Here is a 14,127-nt window from a genome sequence, read left to right as displayed (position 1 = left end):
CAGGAAAGAGAGAATGGCAGGACTTTTTCCTTCTGTGCACTTAAATTAATTTTTTACACTTTTCTATGAGATACTAAGGATTTGATCTTGAAGGTACTTATTAATGGAAGTTTACAAGCTGCAGGTTTTTTGAGATACGTTGCTTCAGTTTATTTCCCCATGTTCAAACTCTTTCATGGTGCTTTATTTGTTTTAGTGAAAACTATATGCCTAATAGCTACAAGAACACCAGATGTTATAGTAGGTAGAACCAATGTAAACTATATTTGAAATGTGTAGGATATGATAAAGCATCAATGCACACTGCCTTTCTGTTTTTTCAGGAGCTGGGTAAAATTGCAACAGGCAAAAGTTGACCTTGTTGGTGATTTTACACTGTTGTTCATGATAAGCTGTATTTTTCCTTAGATTTCAGTTCCAGTGATCAGGATTGTTCATTAAAGTTTTTGACTGCTAGATTTTTTTTTCCCCTGGAGCTTTTTAGCCTTTTTAATTGGAGAAATATTTAGATTTTAGCTGCCTTCTGATGATTTAGAAATGAAAAGAAAAATAAAGACACTTTTCCTTCTCCTGAAAACATCCTATTTTAGGAATCTAATTTTAAGGGCAATTTAATGAAGGTAAATTACTCAGCTCATGATTTTTGAATTTTAGTACTGGCAGTATTTAATGTACTTAAAGAAGAGCTCTGGGCACTATTCAGAAAAACATGCAAATGATAGTATGAACTAATGCTACAGAAAACTCTGTTTTGTTTCTGGTGGTGATTTCTATTGAAATGTCACTTTTTATGAAGCTGAGAAAAGTCTCCTAAAGCTGAAAAATATTGATGGTACTGACTAAGATTTAGCTTTATGTTGCTAAAATTATGTTCAGCTTTAATGTTAGAGCAGAGAGAATTCTACTAGTGAAGATAGGGATTAATGATGGAGAAGTTATATACAATTATATCCCTAGAAAAACATTTTTAAAATACATTAATTTGTTCATCTTTAATTTTTTCCTATATGGTTCTTTTAGCCCCCAAGATACTTAAGGTAACTGCAGTCCTTTGGAACGAACTTTGGCTTTCAACAGTTGCAAGTCCTTCTCTCCTATAAATTATCACATTAAATTAGGTCCCTTTTATATTTGTAAAACTGTGCATTTTAACAAGGATTCCTGCTCTTCAGACACCCTGAAATAAATGCTCTCACTCCATTCTCCATATGAGTTTGTTTTCTTGTGACAGCAGGGGTGGGGATGGCAGCAAGTCAGAGAGCCCTGCTGTGTGGCCAGTGGGTGCCTGAGACAGCCCATCCTCACCTGACACTGCTTAGACAGGCTCAGAAGGATTTGCTGTATAAGCAAATATAAAGAAGTTCTCCTCCTCTTGCTGCATGGGAGCAGCTGAACAGTAGCTGGGGAGTGTTTCCTTGCACACAAGCATGTGACAATTTTTTCAGTAGTGAGATTCACAGATTTTGGATGTGAATTCATAGTAGACATAAATTGTGCAGAAAGGCCCACCTTGTACCTTTTGTATTCTGAATTAAGTTTAACTTTTTATACCAGTAAAAAAAAAGAAATTTGAAGTCATCTGGCTCTAGTGGAGCTTGTTCCACTAGAGAAAACTACTCAACAGAGGGAAGTGAACAGCTGGAGAGAAAAGTTTCTGTTACCTGAGACCACTAACACATAAGATAATCCAAGATATGTGCTGTTTAAATCTTAGGAGGTGCTATGGGCAACCCCCTTTTGCAATTGCCATTGATGCAATAATTGTTAGCCATTCTGTTGATAATTCATACTGTAGGAATTGCTAGCAGATGGGAAAATAGATGACTCAGAATATAGTATTAACAATCCACATTTTTTTAATCAAAGGCCCCTAATAGGCATGTTGTGTGTAAGATTCATTTAAGTGGTTGCTAGGAAGAATTTGTTTTATCGAGTGAACACAACAAACTTGATACAGATTACTTTTTGATTGAATATCTGTTTTCTTAACAATTTAAATCCTGAAAATACATTTGCTTATTTTCATTGCATCAGCTTAATAGCAGTATTTCGTAATTTACTTTAATAGAGGTTTGCAATGATAACTCATGCATTATGGAATTAATAATTAAATCTACTTTTATCCTATTGAAAATATAATTGTTACTGGGATTTTATTTATCTCTCTTGCTGTCCAGAATGGCTTAAGATTATAGTGTTCTACATCCACCACAACTTTGGCTTCCACCCCTTGAAAAGTTTGGATGGCTGCAGATGTGCTGTCCAATTGTGGCTACAGAGTTCCAGACCCCCTCACCTAAATCCATGCACCACAAGCACCACCAAGTGTCTTAGATATATGTCCCTCCTTCTGGGTCCTGTGCTGGACGCATGTGGAAGCCACTAGTCAGGATTTATGTTGTACTCTTTGACTTCACACCTTCTGAGAGTCCATTTTTGATTGTACTTTATCTCCTTCCTTCTGAGCTTACTGCTCAGAACTCAGTTCTGTAGGCAGGAATGCACACCTATTTTCCAAGTGCCTCTTTTGGCTGGAATTTTCATCAGTATGGCTTGATGAGGATTGTAAACAAAATATATGATACAGTGTGGGTCCTCCTGCAGGAAGTAGTACTGACTGCAAGTAATTATTCTTTGGTTTGCTGAGAATAGTGATCCAAATTAACCTGGTCCATGTGGGATGCAAGCAGTTAGACCAAAATACAAAAAAAAAAAAATTTGTTGCACTTCCCTTGCAGAAGTTTAGTTCTGGGAGGTGAGTGCATCAGTATGTGAGGGAAGAGTTCTTTGTGTGTCACTGTTTGAAGACATGTAAAAAAACCAATCTGAAACCAGTAATGACCAGAATAAGAATGTTTTAGGCATAGGTGTATTGGGTTTGTGTGGCCAGGTTTTGGTAGCGAGGTGCCTTCTGTGAGAAGCTGCCAGAAGCTTCCCCCATGCCCAGCAGAGCCAATGCCAGCCAGCTCTGGACTTGCTGCTGGCCAAGGCCAAGCCAGTCGGGAATGGTGGTAATGCCTCTGTGATAACATATTTTAGAAGGAAAAAAAATGGTATTGCCTGTGGCCAGAGAAGGGAAGAGTGATACTATGTGGGAGCAACAACTCTGCAGACACCAACATCAGGGGAGAAGAAGTGAGGGAGGAGGTTCGAGCTCCAAGTGCTGGAGCTGAGGTTCCCCTGCAGCCTCTGGTGAGGTGACTGTGCCCCTACAGTTCATAGAGATAAATGGAGATGCAGAAATACACCTGCAGCTCGTGGAGAAGACTCACACCGGAGCAGATGAATGCTGGAAAGTGATCTGTGAATTTTGGGAGGTTCATGCTGGAGCAGGCTCCTGGTGGGTACCTGCAGACCTGTAGAGAGAGGAGCCCATGCTGGAGCACGTTTCCTGGTTGGACTTGTGATCCTGTGTGTGACCCATGCTGGAGCAACCTGTCCTGGAAGGCCTACACCACATGGAAGAGTGACCCACATTGCAGCAGTTTGTGCAGACTGATGCCCATGGGATGGACTCACATTGGGGAAGTTTATGAAGGACAGCTCTCCCTGAGCAGCAGCAGAAAAAATGTGATAAACTGATCAAAACGTCCATTCCCTGTCTACCTCCACTGGATAAGGAGGGAGGGGTGGAGGTAGGGGATATAGCTGGGAAGGAGGGAGGGGTGGGGGGAGGGTGTTTTTAAGATTGACTTCTTGTTATCCTGCTCTGATTATATTATAAGTGAATTTAATTACTATCCCTGATTCAATTCTATTTGGCCCATGATAGAACTTGGTGAGTGATCTCTCCCAGACCTTATCTCAGCTCATACATCTTTGTTGTATTTTCTCTCTCCTGTCCAGTTGCAGGAGTATAGAGCAGCTCAGCCTGGCATCCAGATAGGGTCAACCCACTGCAACAGGAAATATTCTTCTGATGTATTTGTTCGTGATGCTAATTTGCAGTGTATTCAACAAACCTTGCATGATCATGCAGGATTATTTTAAACCCCTGGACTGATGAGCAGTGGCTCCTGCCACCTTCACACAAGGGCAATGTGACTGTCTGTGGACTGCTGGTAGCTCTGACCTGTGCTCTGATGGCAATTGGAACACTTTGTGCCTGGAGCTGCCTCAGCTTTTGTATTTTTACTGTATTCTAGCGTTATGAGGACAGTCACATTAAAAAAAGCTTGCAAACAATTCCTTATCTGTTCTGCTCCTTTTTAACATCTACATGTGGCCTTTCCTGGAAAAGCCTCTAACATATTACAAATTGAAATTGTAATAGTTTATAAATTTGTACATTCATTTTTAATAAATTTATTTTTAAAAAATTTAAATTGTAATAAGTTACAGATGGTAATTTATAATAAAGTTACAAAGTTGAAAAATTAGCAAGGAGGAGTTAAATGATTGGTGTCCCATTTGCTAAAAGTTTGTGATAAAGTGTACCAAGTTTCCAGACTTACTGGTCTCCCAATTGTGTGGCTAAGTTGCCTTTTCCAAAGATTGTAACTGAAAATTGTAGTTCACTTACAAAGTTAGTTCTGCTTTTATTCTATTTGTCTCAGCTTAGCTTGGTGCTGATGGAAGATACTTCTGCCACTGAAAACTTGGGTTGATGGAACTCCTTTCTGAAAGATTGTGTTTCACCAGGATTTCCCCCTGGGTCAGGGAGAGGAGAAGGTGGAGGCAGGAGCTGCCTCAGCTGGCACTCAGCTTGCAGCGCTGGGAGCTTGTCCCATAAGGATGACTGTTGTCTGGTCTCTTCATAGGCAAAGTTGATTTCCCTTGCTCTAGCAAAGAAGAGAATTTGAGGGAGGCTTCTTTGTGTGTGACTGTCTTGAGAATACATCAGCTTTGAGAAGAAATTATTTAATGTCATCTGGTTCTGGCAGTGGTTTGACTTCCTTGTTTGATTTGCTTCCCTTATACATTGTAGCTCTCTTTAGTGATTAGCTTAACAAATTCATCTTTAAGGAGAAAAGTTTTATATTTGTACACCTAATCTTTCTTCTGGAAAATCTGGTATTTGCTCATTCTTAAAGGCTTTGTCTGTGTGTGGCATTATAAGTTGGAGTTTGGAGTATTGCTTTCCCAAATCCATGTGATGACCTGGTGAAATAAAGGGTCCCAATGAAGGAACACACTGCTACCAGAAACTCCATTAAGACCTCTCTGTGTCTTGGAAGTGGCCCATCCTGACACTAATTGCTGTCTCTTGTGTGGTTGTGGGTGTTTGATCTCTGAAAGGACGTGATTCAGTCCATTATGTGGAGTGGCAGAAATGAAATTATCTATTATTGTCACACAAATGGTATCCTGATTAGTTATAATTTTAACAATTTAATTGTTACAGTTAACTTCTTAAAAGCTACTGAAATATAATTTAAAGCCTTTCTGAATTCCTGTAGCTTCTGCTACTGAGTGTTCCCCTCTCCCTTCCCATAAATGCCAGTAGCCCCAGTAGTTGCTGCTACAAGCTACTTGGTGAATTATTTACGGCAGTTTAAATTGCAAACTGTTTGCAAGGGGAGGTAAATGAAAGCTGAGATCCATTGCTTTAAGAATTTGAACCAAAATATTTATCATGGAGGGAAATAAATTACATAGTAGTAATGAAATACCTTGTTTGAGTTATTTCTACACATCCTATTTGATATATTTGCTTCAATAATATAATATATTATTGAAGGTTTTTAGGGTTTGTGAGGTAATACCTATAGCACAGACAGAAGTCCAATAAATATATTTTTAAATTTGCCAAGGAAACATGTATGTGCACAGACACACACACATATAATTTCCCAGATTTAGCTGTGGCTGATTAAATGGTTTTCTCATCTGATGTTAGATAGGTGAGACCTTCCTAACTCTTCTGTTTTCTGCCAGTTCCTTCCTTTAAATGTCCTGAGCATCAGCTATTCATATAGATGAGTACTCTGGCTATCTGGATCTCCTGGGAGACATGTCTGAGATAATTCTGGAAGATTCTTGGTCTCTGGCTTAAAAAATTATTTTTCTTTATATTTTAATATTCATCCCAGCTGTCTGTGATCTTTAAAGAGTAGTTAATTCTCTTTGCTGGCTCTGTTTCCTGATTGAAATTTAAATAAAAACTCACCCACCACATTCTTCTCTGCTAATTTATGAAAAAATGTTTTTCAGGGCAGAATAATTATTTGATTACATCAGTTGGAGTCTATTCTGTGCAGTTTAAGCCTGATGTCTAAAGTGGTGACTGAGAGAGAATAAGCGGCTGTCCAGACTGGCCAAGAGCGGGTAGGGACTTCATCACTGGCAGTTCTCACAAAACACATGAGATTATTCAGTGTCTACCTTAGGCATTTGCCTGTCTGCAGAGCCCCAAATGCATTATTCCTGTCACATGTGCTAAATACAGTATTCCTGCCACACGTGGGTTTATTGCTCCTCTCATCTGTGCTGTGCTGGGATCAGTTAAACTGTGGAATCGGCACTGTCATCTCTTCCCATTATACTTAAAATATTTGACACTTAACTCCTCATATCTTCACTGAAGTGTGTCAATTGCCAGTTACATATACCAATGGGCTAAAAATGAAATGGAATACTGCAGGCTTTTAATCTTTTGCTGAAAATGAAAAGGTCTTTTTCTGCAATAGTCTTGGTGACTGAGAAATTCCTTTCCCCTATACTTTTTTCTATTTGTCAGATTGGAGGAGTGCAGTAAAATGGATGATATTTCATGCCTTAGGAGGCAACTCTTTTCTTTTTAAGGAGAAGATGAGTCTTTGGGAGAGAGCAAGGGAGGGCAAACAAAGTGTCCAAAGGAGGGCAACAAGATAGTGAGGAGTCTGGAGAGGAAGCAGTATGAAAAACATCTGAGATCACTTGGTCTGTTCAGCCTGGAGGACACTGGAAGGAGATCTCATTGCTATCTACAACTTCCTTGTGAGGGGAAGAGGAAGGGCAGACACTGATCCCTTCTCTCTGGTTCTCAGGGACGGGACCTGAGGGAATGGCCTGAAGTTGTGTCAGGGAGGTTTAGGTTGGATATGAGGAAAAGGTTCTTCACCTAGAGGATGGTTGGGCACTGGAGCAGCTCCCCAGAGAAGTGATGGCAGCATCAGTCTGACAGAGTTCAGGAACCATTTGAACAATGTTCCCAGGCACGTGGTGTGACTCTTGGGGCTGTACTGTGCAGGGCCAGGAGTTGGACATTGAAGATCCTTGTGGATCCCTTCCAACTCTGCATATGCTGTGATTCTCTAAGGCCAGCATTGCTGAGCACATCTGAGATTTCATACAGGTCTTGGGATCTCTGGTCCTAGAAGATATTTTGACATCTGGGCTTTAATTCTCTTCTTCATTAGGAATCTTGTAGTTAAAATGATGGTGCATAAAAATGTGCATCTTTTCCATATGCTCTGCTATACACTTCTGATATGCCTGCTCTCTTTATTATGACTTTAAGTAATTTGTTACTATGTGCAGTGTGGTCTCTTAGTAAAAGTCAAAATGCTGGGGTTTGGACTGTATGTAGAAGTATGTGTCGCTAATTTATATGCCTTGGTTGCTGATAAAAATAAAGATCAAAAGTGGCAGTTCATTTCTCCAGGAAAACAGATCAGACTGTGTTGATGGAAGCCTGCCCTAGATTCATGAATGAAGTATTGATTCATCAGTAGTTGATTCAGAAAAGTGGGGGTTTTTTACCCATGAGTTAGGTAGTGTGCTTGTTGCAAGTCAGAATATTTGCAAACAAAATACAGATTATTCCTTTCCTAAGAAGAAACTGTATGTGCTATTAGAAATTTGTTGATATTTTTCACACTGGTGAACAATAATTGGCATATCGGCAATTCTGACAAGAGAGAAATGCAGAAAAGCACTAAAATACATCAGGAGAAAACCACATAGGCAAGTCAAAGAACACATTTAAAATGCAGATCATTCACTGCAAAGTCAAGTGGAGCAGTAGTGCCTGACATGCACCAGTATCTGACAAGAATCAAACCTTTACTGGCAGCAGCCAGCAAGGCAGTGAAGTTGTTTACGTGTTTTACGATCAGTCACGTTTAAACGGTGAAATGTAATGAACTGTTAAACATTTGGAGAAAATACTTTTGGAAACAAACTTGGTCAAAGGTAACCCCGCATGAATTCAGGAAATTATTTAATGTATTACTTAAAACACTGTTAGCAACTTGTTTTGAGTAGTTCTGACAGCAATCTGTTGAGGAAGACAGGCACCTTGTCATTCTTATCAGAAAGTACCCCTAAATATCTGTCAAAAGTATTACTTACAGCAGCTGTCTATTTTTCAAGCTTCCATAAGAGGTTCAATAAGAAATATTTCATTATGCAATATAAGTTATATACATGAGAATATATATATTTATATTTATATTTATATTTATATTTATATTTATATTTATATTTATATTTATATTTATATTTATATTTATATTTATATTTATATTTATATTTATATTTATATTTATATTCATGCTTTTTTCAGCCTAATGAGTTGAACTCCAGCCCTTTATTCATTTGGGATTTATTTGTAAGGTTTGCAAAGGTTTTTTTAATTTAAATTAAATGTACTGTGTGTGTTTGCTTTCATATGCTGTTATTTACTGTGGAGTGCACTAAGGCTTTTGGCTATATCAACAGTTACATATATATGTATACATACACTCTAAGTGTGTAAAAACCTTGCAGCTGTAAAGCCTTATGAAAAGCAGTGATTTTATTTTTTGTTGAAAACAGTTCCTAATATTTTTTGTGGGATTTTTGTTTGGTTGTTTTGCAGTTAAAGAATCTGAGTTTAGAAGAATTACAGATGAGGTTAAAGGCTTTGGACCCTATGATGGAACGAGAAATTGAGGAGCTTCGTCAGAGGTACACTGCAAAGAGGCAACCTATCCTAGATGCGATGGATGCAAAGAAACGGAGGCAGCAAAATTTCTGAGTTTGTTTTACTTTCAAACATAATACTAGGAGTCAGTGTGGACGCTGGTAACTTCAAGTCAGAAGGAATTTGATTATGAGAGTTTTTAAATATCCAATCTGTTAAATTTTCCTTCACAAGCAGTGACAATTGCAGCAGTCAAGAACGTTCATGTGGTGTTCTGCAAAGGCAATGAAACACTTTACCACTTGTTTGCATTTTCAAATGTTTAATGTAATAGAAGTTTAATCTGTTACTTCCCAATCTTTTTCAGGTCTGTAGTGGTAACTTGGTGTTGTACATTGGGAATTGCGTTTTGGAGGACTTGGAATGATTTCTTGATTGTGCAACATTACCGAGCCTTATATTGCAATGTATTTTTCTCCCACTGAGTAGCATATTTATTAAGTAATCTTTGGTTATCCTATTTATTTTATGCCTGTTTTCTGTTGGGAAGTATTAGGATAATATTGTGGAGAGCAGAGTCAAATTAGATGAAATTGCTATGGTAGTATAATGAAAAGCTGCTCACCACTGTGTTATCTTTTAAAACTCTAATTTCAACAAGTATCCTGATTCAGGACAGCACTTGAACATATATCCGGCCCGTTCATAGCAGTAAAATTTAGGACTAAAGTAAGTAATAGGCACATGTTTTTCTGCTCTCCTGAATCAGGGACTGTTGCAGTTGAGTAGTACAGTTGTTACACTACAGAGCATTCTTTGAGAGAGTATTTCTGTCATTTGTACGCACATTGAGTCAGCTGTCATTAAACAAGAATACAAGTGCCTAATCAGTTTTAATTTTTGTTATTCAGGAGAAGCAATACTTACAGTCACTCCTTAAGTGTAAACTTCCAATTGCTATAGCAATTCTGACCAGTATAAACCTCTATTTTGCACCGTAGTTTTATAATGAAATAACAGCTACACTTTCTGGATATGTTTTTTGTTTCATTTGGGATTTTTTAATCACTGTTTTGAGGGGAGAGGGGAATTATTAGTGCTTTGAGGTTTGTTTGTTTTCACATTATAGATACAAAGGGATAGTAATTTAAAAACCAAAGAAAATAAATTGAATACTTATATTTAATAAGTATAGAAAATAAGCAACATTTAGTAGTGTTCTGAGGGGTTTGTCCTGCAATTGCTAAACATTCAAAATTCCTATAGTCTTCTGTTGGTAGATTTTGGGGACTCAGAAATGCAGGACCAAGCTCTTAATAGTTTTTTTCAAGTTCTTGTCTGGTTTATGTTGTGGAATATCTATTGATAGAATTTACAACATTGTGAGAAATATTTCAGACTTAGCAGAAAATGTGATCCACTCTCTGAACAATCTGCTGTGTTCTCTATTGAAATCTTTACTATTGTTGCCTTGTATGTACATATAACTTCACTGTGATAGTCATGCTTCAAAAAATACAGCTGAAAAGATCTTTACATTCAGCCTTCAGCTGTTTAATGGTGACTACTGTATGGGCATCTTCTATTAAACATTTTCTGGAAGTTAGTAATCATCTCATACCTCTTAACATTAATTGTCAACATATGTGGACCATTTAGATAGAACAGTGCTGATTTTGGAAATAATGCATTATGTCACAAAGCTTATGCCAGTGGAAATGAAAGGTTCTTACAGGATCAGCTTTCTACAGCCATGCTGGTACCAGTACTTGGGTTTGAGCTGTATACAGCCATTGCTGTCCTTGTCATTCTCTTCGTGTTTTCATGCACACCACGCTCTGACATGTAAACCCTAGAGTCAAATAAATCTTAATTGTGATTCTTAGAACATCCTTATCTTCAACTCTCTTCATACTTCTTAGAGCAATGACCATTCCTTGTGAAAATGCAAGAACACAGAAGATCCATAAAAATTACTTTAGGCAAGATAAAATGCACCTGGTAGTCCTATGCCTCACATTTATACAATGAAATGATGTAAAGTAAAAAATTGTATAAACATATCACTGTGTCATTAGATTATAACCATAATGCAGGAAAAAATAACAGTACCAACTTCCCCCTATTATTATGGTTCTTATTTATTTAAAGTAATTTCTACTTCTTGAACTTTCTGTTCTCAAAAACTCAAAGGTGTGTGTGCATACATTGATTTGTGTCGATATATACACATATATATTCATATCTATATATATAAGAGAAAATATGAAAGAGGTTTCAACCATCAGGAGAGGAACCTAGCTTGCCTTTTCTTGGTGTGCCTTTTAAGCAGTGTCATTGTCTAGACACTCTTACCTGCATCCTCAGCAGCTAGATTTTCCCTTACTCAAACTTTTCACTTTTTTCCAAAAATAAGACTTTAAATTTGAATAATGTGGCTTTACAGTGTAATAGCCAATAATATAAAATGATCAGAAATTTCTTATTTTGTGTATTCTGAAAACTTCAGTAATGTGGTACCCTAAAGATGAACTGTATATCCTGAGGGACTCCAATAAAAGGCTATTTTAGACTACAGCTGTTGCAGTCTGACATCTGAAAGCTATCAGAAGGCAAATTACATCCTTTTTTTCTATCCTGATGTGTCTGCATAGAAACAACTTGGACTTTGTGCACATGCATATACACAGAAATGGAACATACATGCATGAGAACAAATCTGAATGCCATGAATAAAAATAAAACAAGCTCCTTAAAAGGGTGAAAAATAGCATCGGATGTACTGTAAACTGGGTAGGTACAGGATGCTTGTGACCAAAGAATATTTTAATGAATTAATATGAAATTAGTATGTTGCCATTTTGGTATGGTGCAAACTGCAGTCAGTGTAAGCGCTGCCTTGGGCTTCAGCAGCCAGCATATGGAGCTCTGAATCCTGTGTGAGAAGTAACACAGAGAAATAGGTTTTGTACTCAGAGATGGATGCAGCTTATTTTTTGTTTCTTTTGTTTATACAAATGAATCAAATCATCCATGTTGTTGACTACACATCTCTAGTGGAGGATGAGCATCTCTATAAAGGAAAGCCAATAGTACAATAAATGAGATATTTTTAAAGCAAGCCTTGCAGGAAATCTAATACAATAACTAATCTAATACAAATAACTACTGACAAGTTAACCTTCAGTAAGATTTTAACCAATCAATTTCTTGTTTGCTTCTGACTTTGTATGTTTAGGTTTAGTAAGTTAAGATTTTTTTGAAAAATCATTGCTTATTACTAAACATTTTTAATAAAAGCTAATTTTTCATGTATTATTGTTGACTTGTTCATTCTAACTGAAACAAAATAATCTTAATAGTAATCATTAATTTTCATTTCCATAGTCATCCCTCATGTTTTGTTTCCTTTCTGTAACACTGTGAGCACAGAAACCCATGTCTCTCAAAGTCAGCTCTGGAAAGGATTTTTCCAGATTACAGCAGTGCTGCAAGAACTGGAAGTCCAAGGATCTCGTGGGAGTGGATCAGGCCAGAAATCCTCAGTACTCTGTGGAGGTGCTTCTCTCAGCAATCTGATATTACTAAAGGCTAATCCTGAGACAGCTGAGCATCACCCAAATACCTTGGCTGTCTTAGACATCCTTTACTTTGAGGTACGAGTGGACATGAGGGATTTGAGTTGTTCCTTTGTTCTCATCACACTCGAAAACCAATAGGCAATGGACGGACTTAAGTAGAACAAGTAGCTACATTTAATGTCTTGAATATAATTCCATTGCCCATTCCTTTTCTGATTTTTTAAAATTAGTCTCTTAAGAACTTGCCCACAAATACATTTTAGTAAAAGGAACTCATGACCAACGCTCCTTAGTGAACCATGGTATGTTTGAAGTCACAAAAGTCTGCTGCTAATCTGAATTAATCTGCCATTTATTGGATATTATAATTTTTTTACTGTTTATTTACAATAAATAGTTTGTCTGCATTGCACAGTGTATTCTGATGAGCATGCACAGTGGCTTTGGGCTGCTTCTCCATTCAGTCTGTTGAACTTTCAGATATAAATGTGGCTCATGGTGAGTGAATCCCTGCCCAAATACATGGGATAGATAGCCTGACTCACTGAAAGGCACTGGTGCTTCCAAGCAGAATGTGTACTGTACAACTTCTGTGAAGCACTTGACGTGCATGTGGCTCTTATCAGTGTGGTATGATGAGGGTTACTTTTACTTAAGTGTATACCTGGTTATAAAGCTAATCAAAAAGACCTCATAAAGTAAGAAAGTCTTTATTTCTTTGCATTCTTAAATATGTGAAAATTCTTAAATAGGACTCCAGCTTACAGTGGCATTTCTTTGTGTGTTTCCAAAGGCAGTGATGCATGTTAAATAGTTCAGGTTGGAACAGATCTCTAAGATCACTGAGTCCAGCTGTTAACCCAGCACTGCCAGCTCCACACTAAACTATGGCCCTAAGTGACACATCCACATGTCTCTTCAATACCTCCAGGGATAGTGACACCACCACTTCCCTGGGCAGCCTGTTCCAGTGCTTGACAATCTTTTCAGTGAAGAATTTTTTCCCAATACCAAATTAAAACCTGCCCTGGTGCAACTTCAGGCTCTGTCATGCAGCTGGCTGGGGAATTTGCTTTGGGATGTTTCTGTGCCAGGCTGTGATGCAGCAGTGTTATGCCCACTGTTGACAATGAAAGCCTTGGAGAAGACACATCCTGGGTAGTCCATGTTGTTTTTCACAATTGCGTTGTGCCAGATGGAATAATAGCTTAAGCTTTTTGGAGAAAGGCAAATTACATTGATGGCTTAGTGTGAAGTCATTGAGTTGCATCTGTGAAATATTTCTTTGCAAGATGTGTCTCTCCTCTTTGTTCAGTGCATTAATTTTGGAAAGGGCCTGTCTTTTACATTATAAGCTTTTATCCATTTTGATTTGGTTTAATTTGTTAGCATTTTTAAAGCATACGTTAAAATTCTCCATATTTTCTTTCTTCTCTTCCTCCTGCTAAGGAAAATGAATGTGGGCATTACTTCTAAGGGCATCCCCTGAGCCAAGAGTCCTTTGGACTTAGTGGACACATGCAAATGTCAGCAACAGCTTTTATTCTCTTCTATTCAGAGATCACTGAAGTGAAGTCTCAGCTGTCCTGTTTTTCCTTCCTTTGAAAGGATGGGATGTTCAGATTCTAACCAAATCTTTAGGATAGTTGTTAGTCCCATACCAAGATGCTTATACTTTTTTTCCATTATTTGCTACACATTCCGCAGGTTAGATTTACA

The 14,127-nt window shown here is 37.7% G+C and overlaps 1 protein-coding gene across 2 annotated transcripts in view; it reads left to right on the top strand.

Annotated features, from left to right (window-relative positions):
• The window catches only part of STK3 (serine/threonine kinase 3), a 130,200-nt gene extending 118,230 nt beyond the window's left edge, over positions 1-11,970 (top strand). Inside the window, exons 11-12 of one of the 2 annotated variants that reach the window (XM_058833243.1) lie at positions 8,783-8,871; positions 9,195-11,970. In XM_058833243.1, coding sequence (XP_058689226.1) covers positions 8,783-8,871; positions 9,195-9,312 — 207 coding nt within the window. In that variant the 3' untranslated portion in view covers positions 9,313-11,970. Of the gene's footprint in view, positions 1-8,782 lie in introns of both variants that reach the window. The other variant, XM_058833245.1, reaches the window with a different exon arrangement.
• Positions 11,971-14,127: the final 2,157 nt, after the last annotated feature.

The sequence above is a fragment of the Poecile atricapillus genome, chromosome 2 (genome assembly GCF_030490865.1).
Source record: "Poecile atricapillus isolate bPoeAtr1 chromosome 2, bPoeAtr1.hap1, whole genome shotgun sequence".
In the NCBI taxonomy this organism is placed as follows: Eukaryota; Metazoa; Chordata; class Aves; order Passeriformes; family Paridae; genus Poecile; species Poecile atricapillus.
Note: the sequence above shows the minus strand (reverse complement) of the source record. Positions and strands in the feature narration are given on the sequence as shown.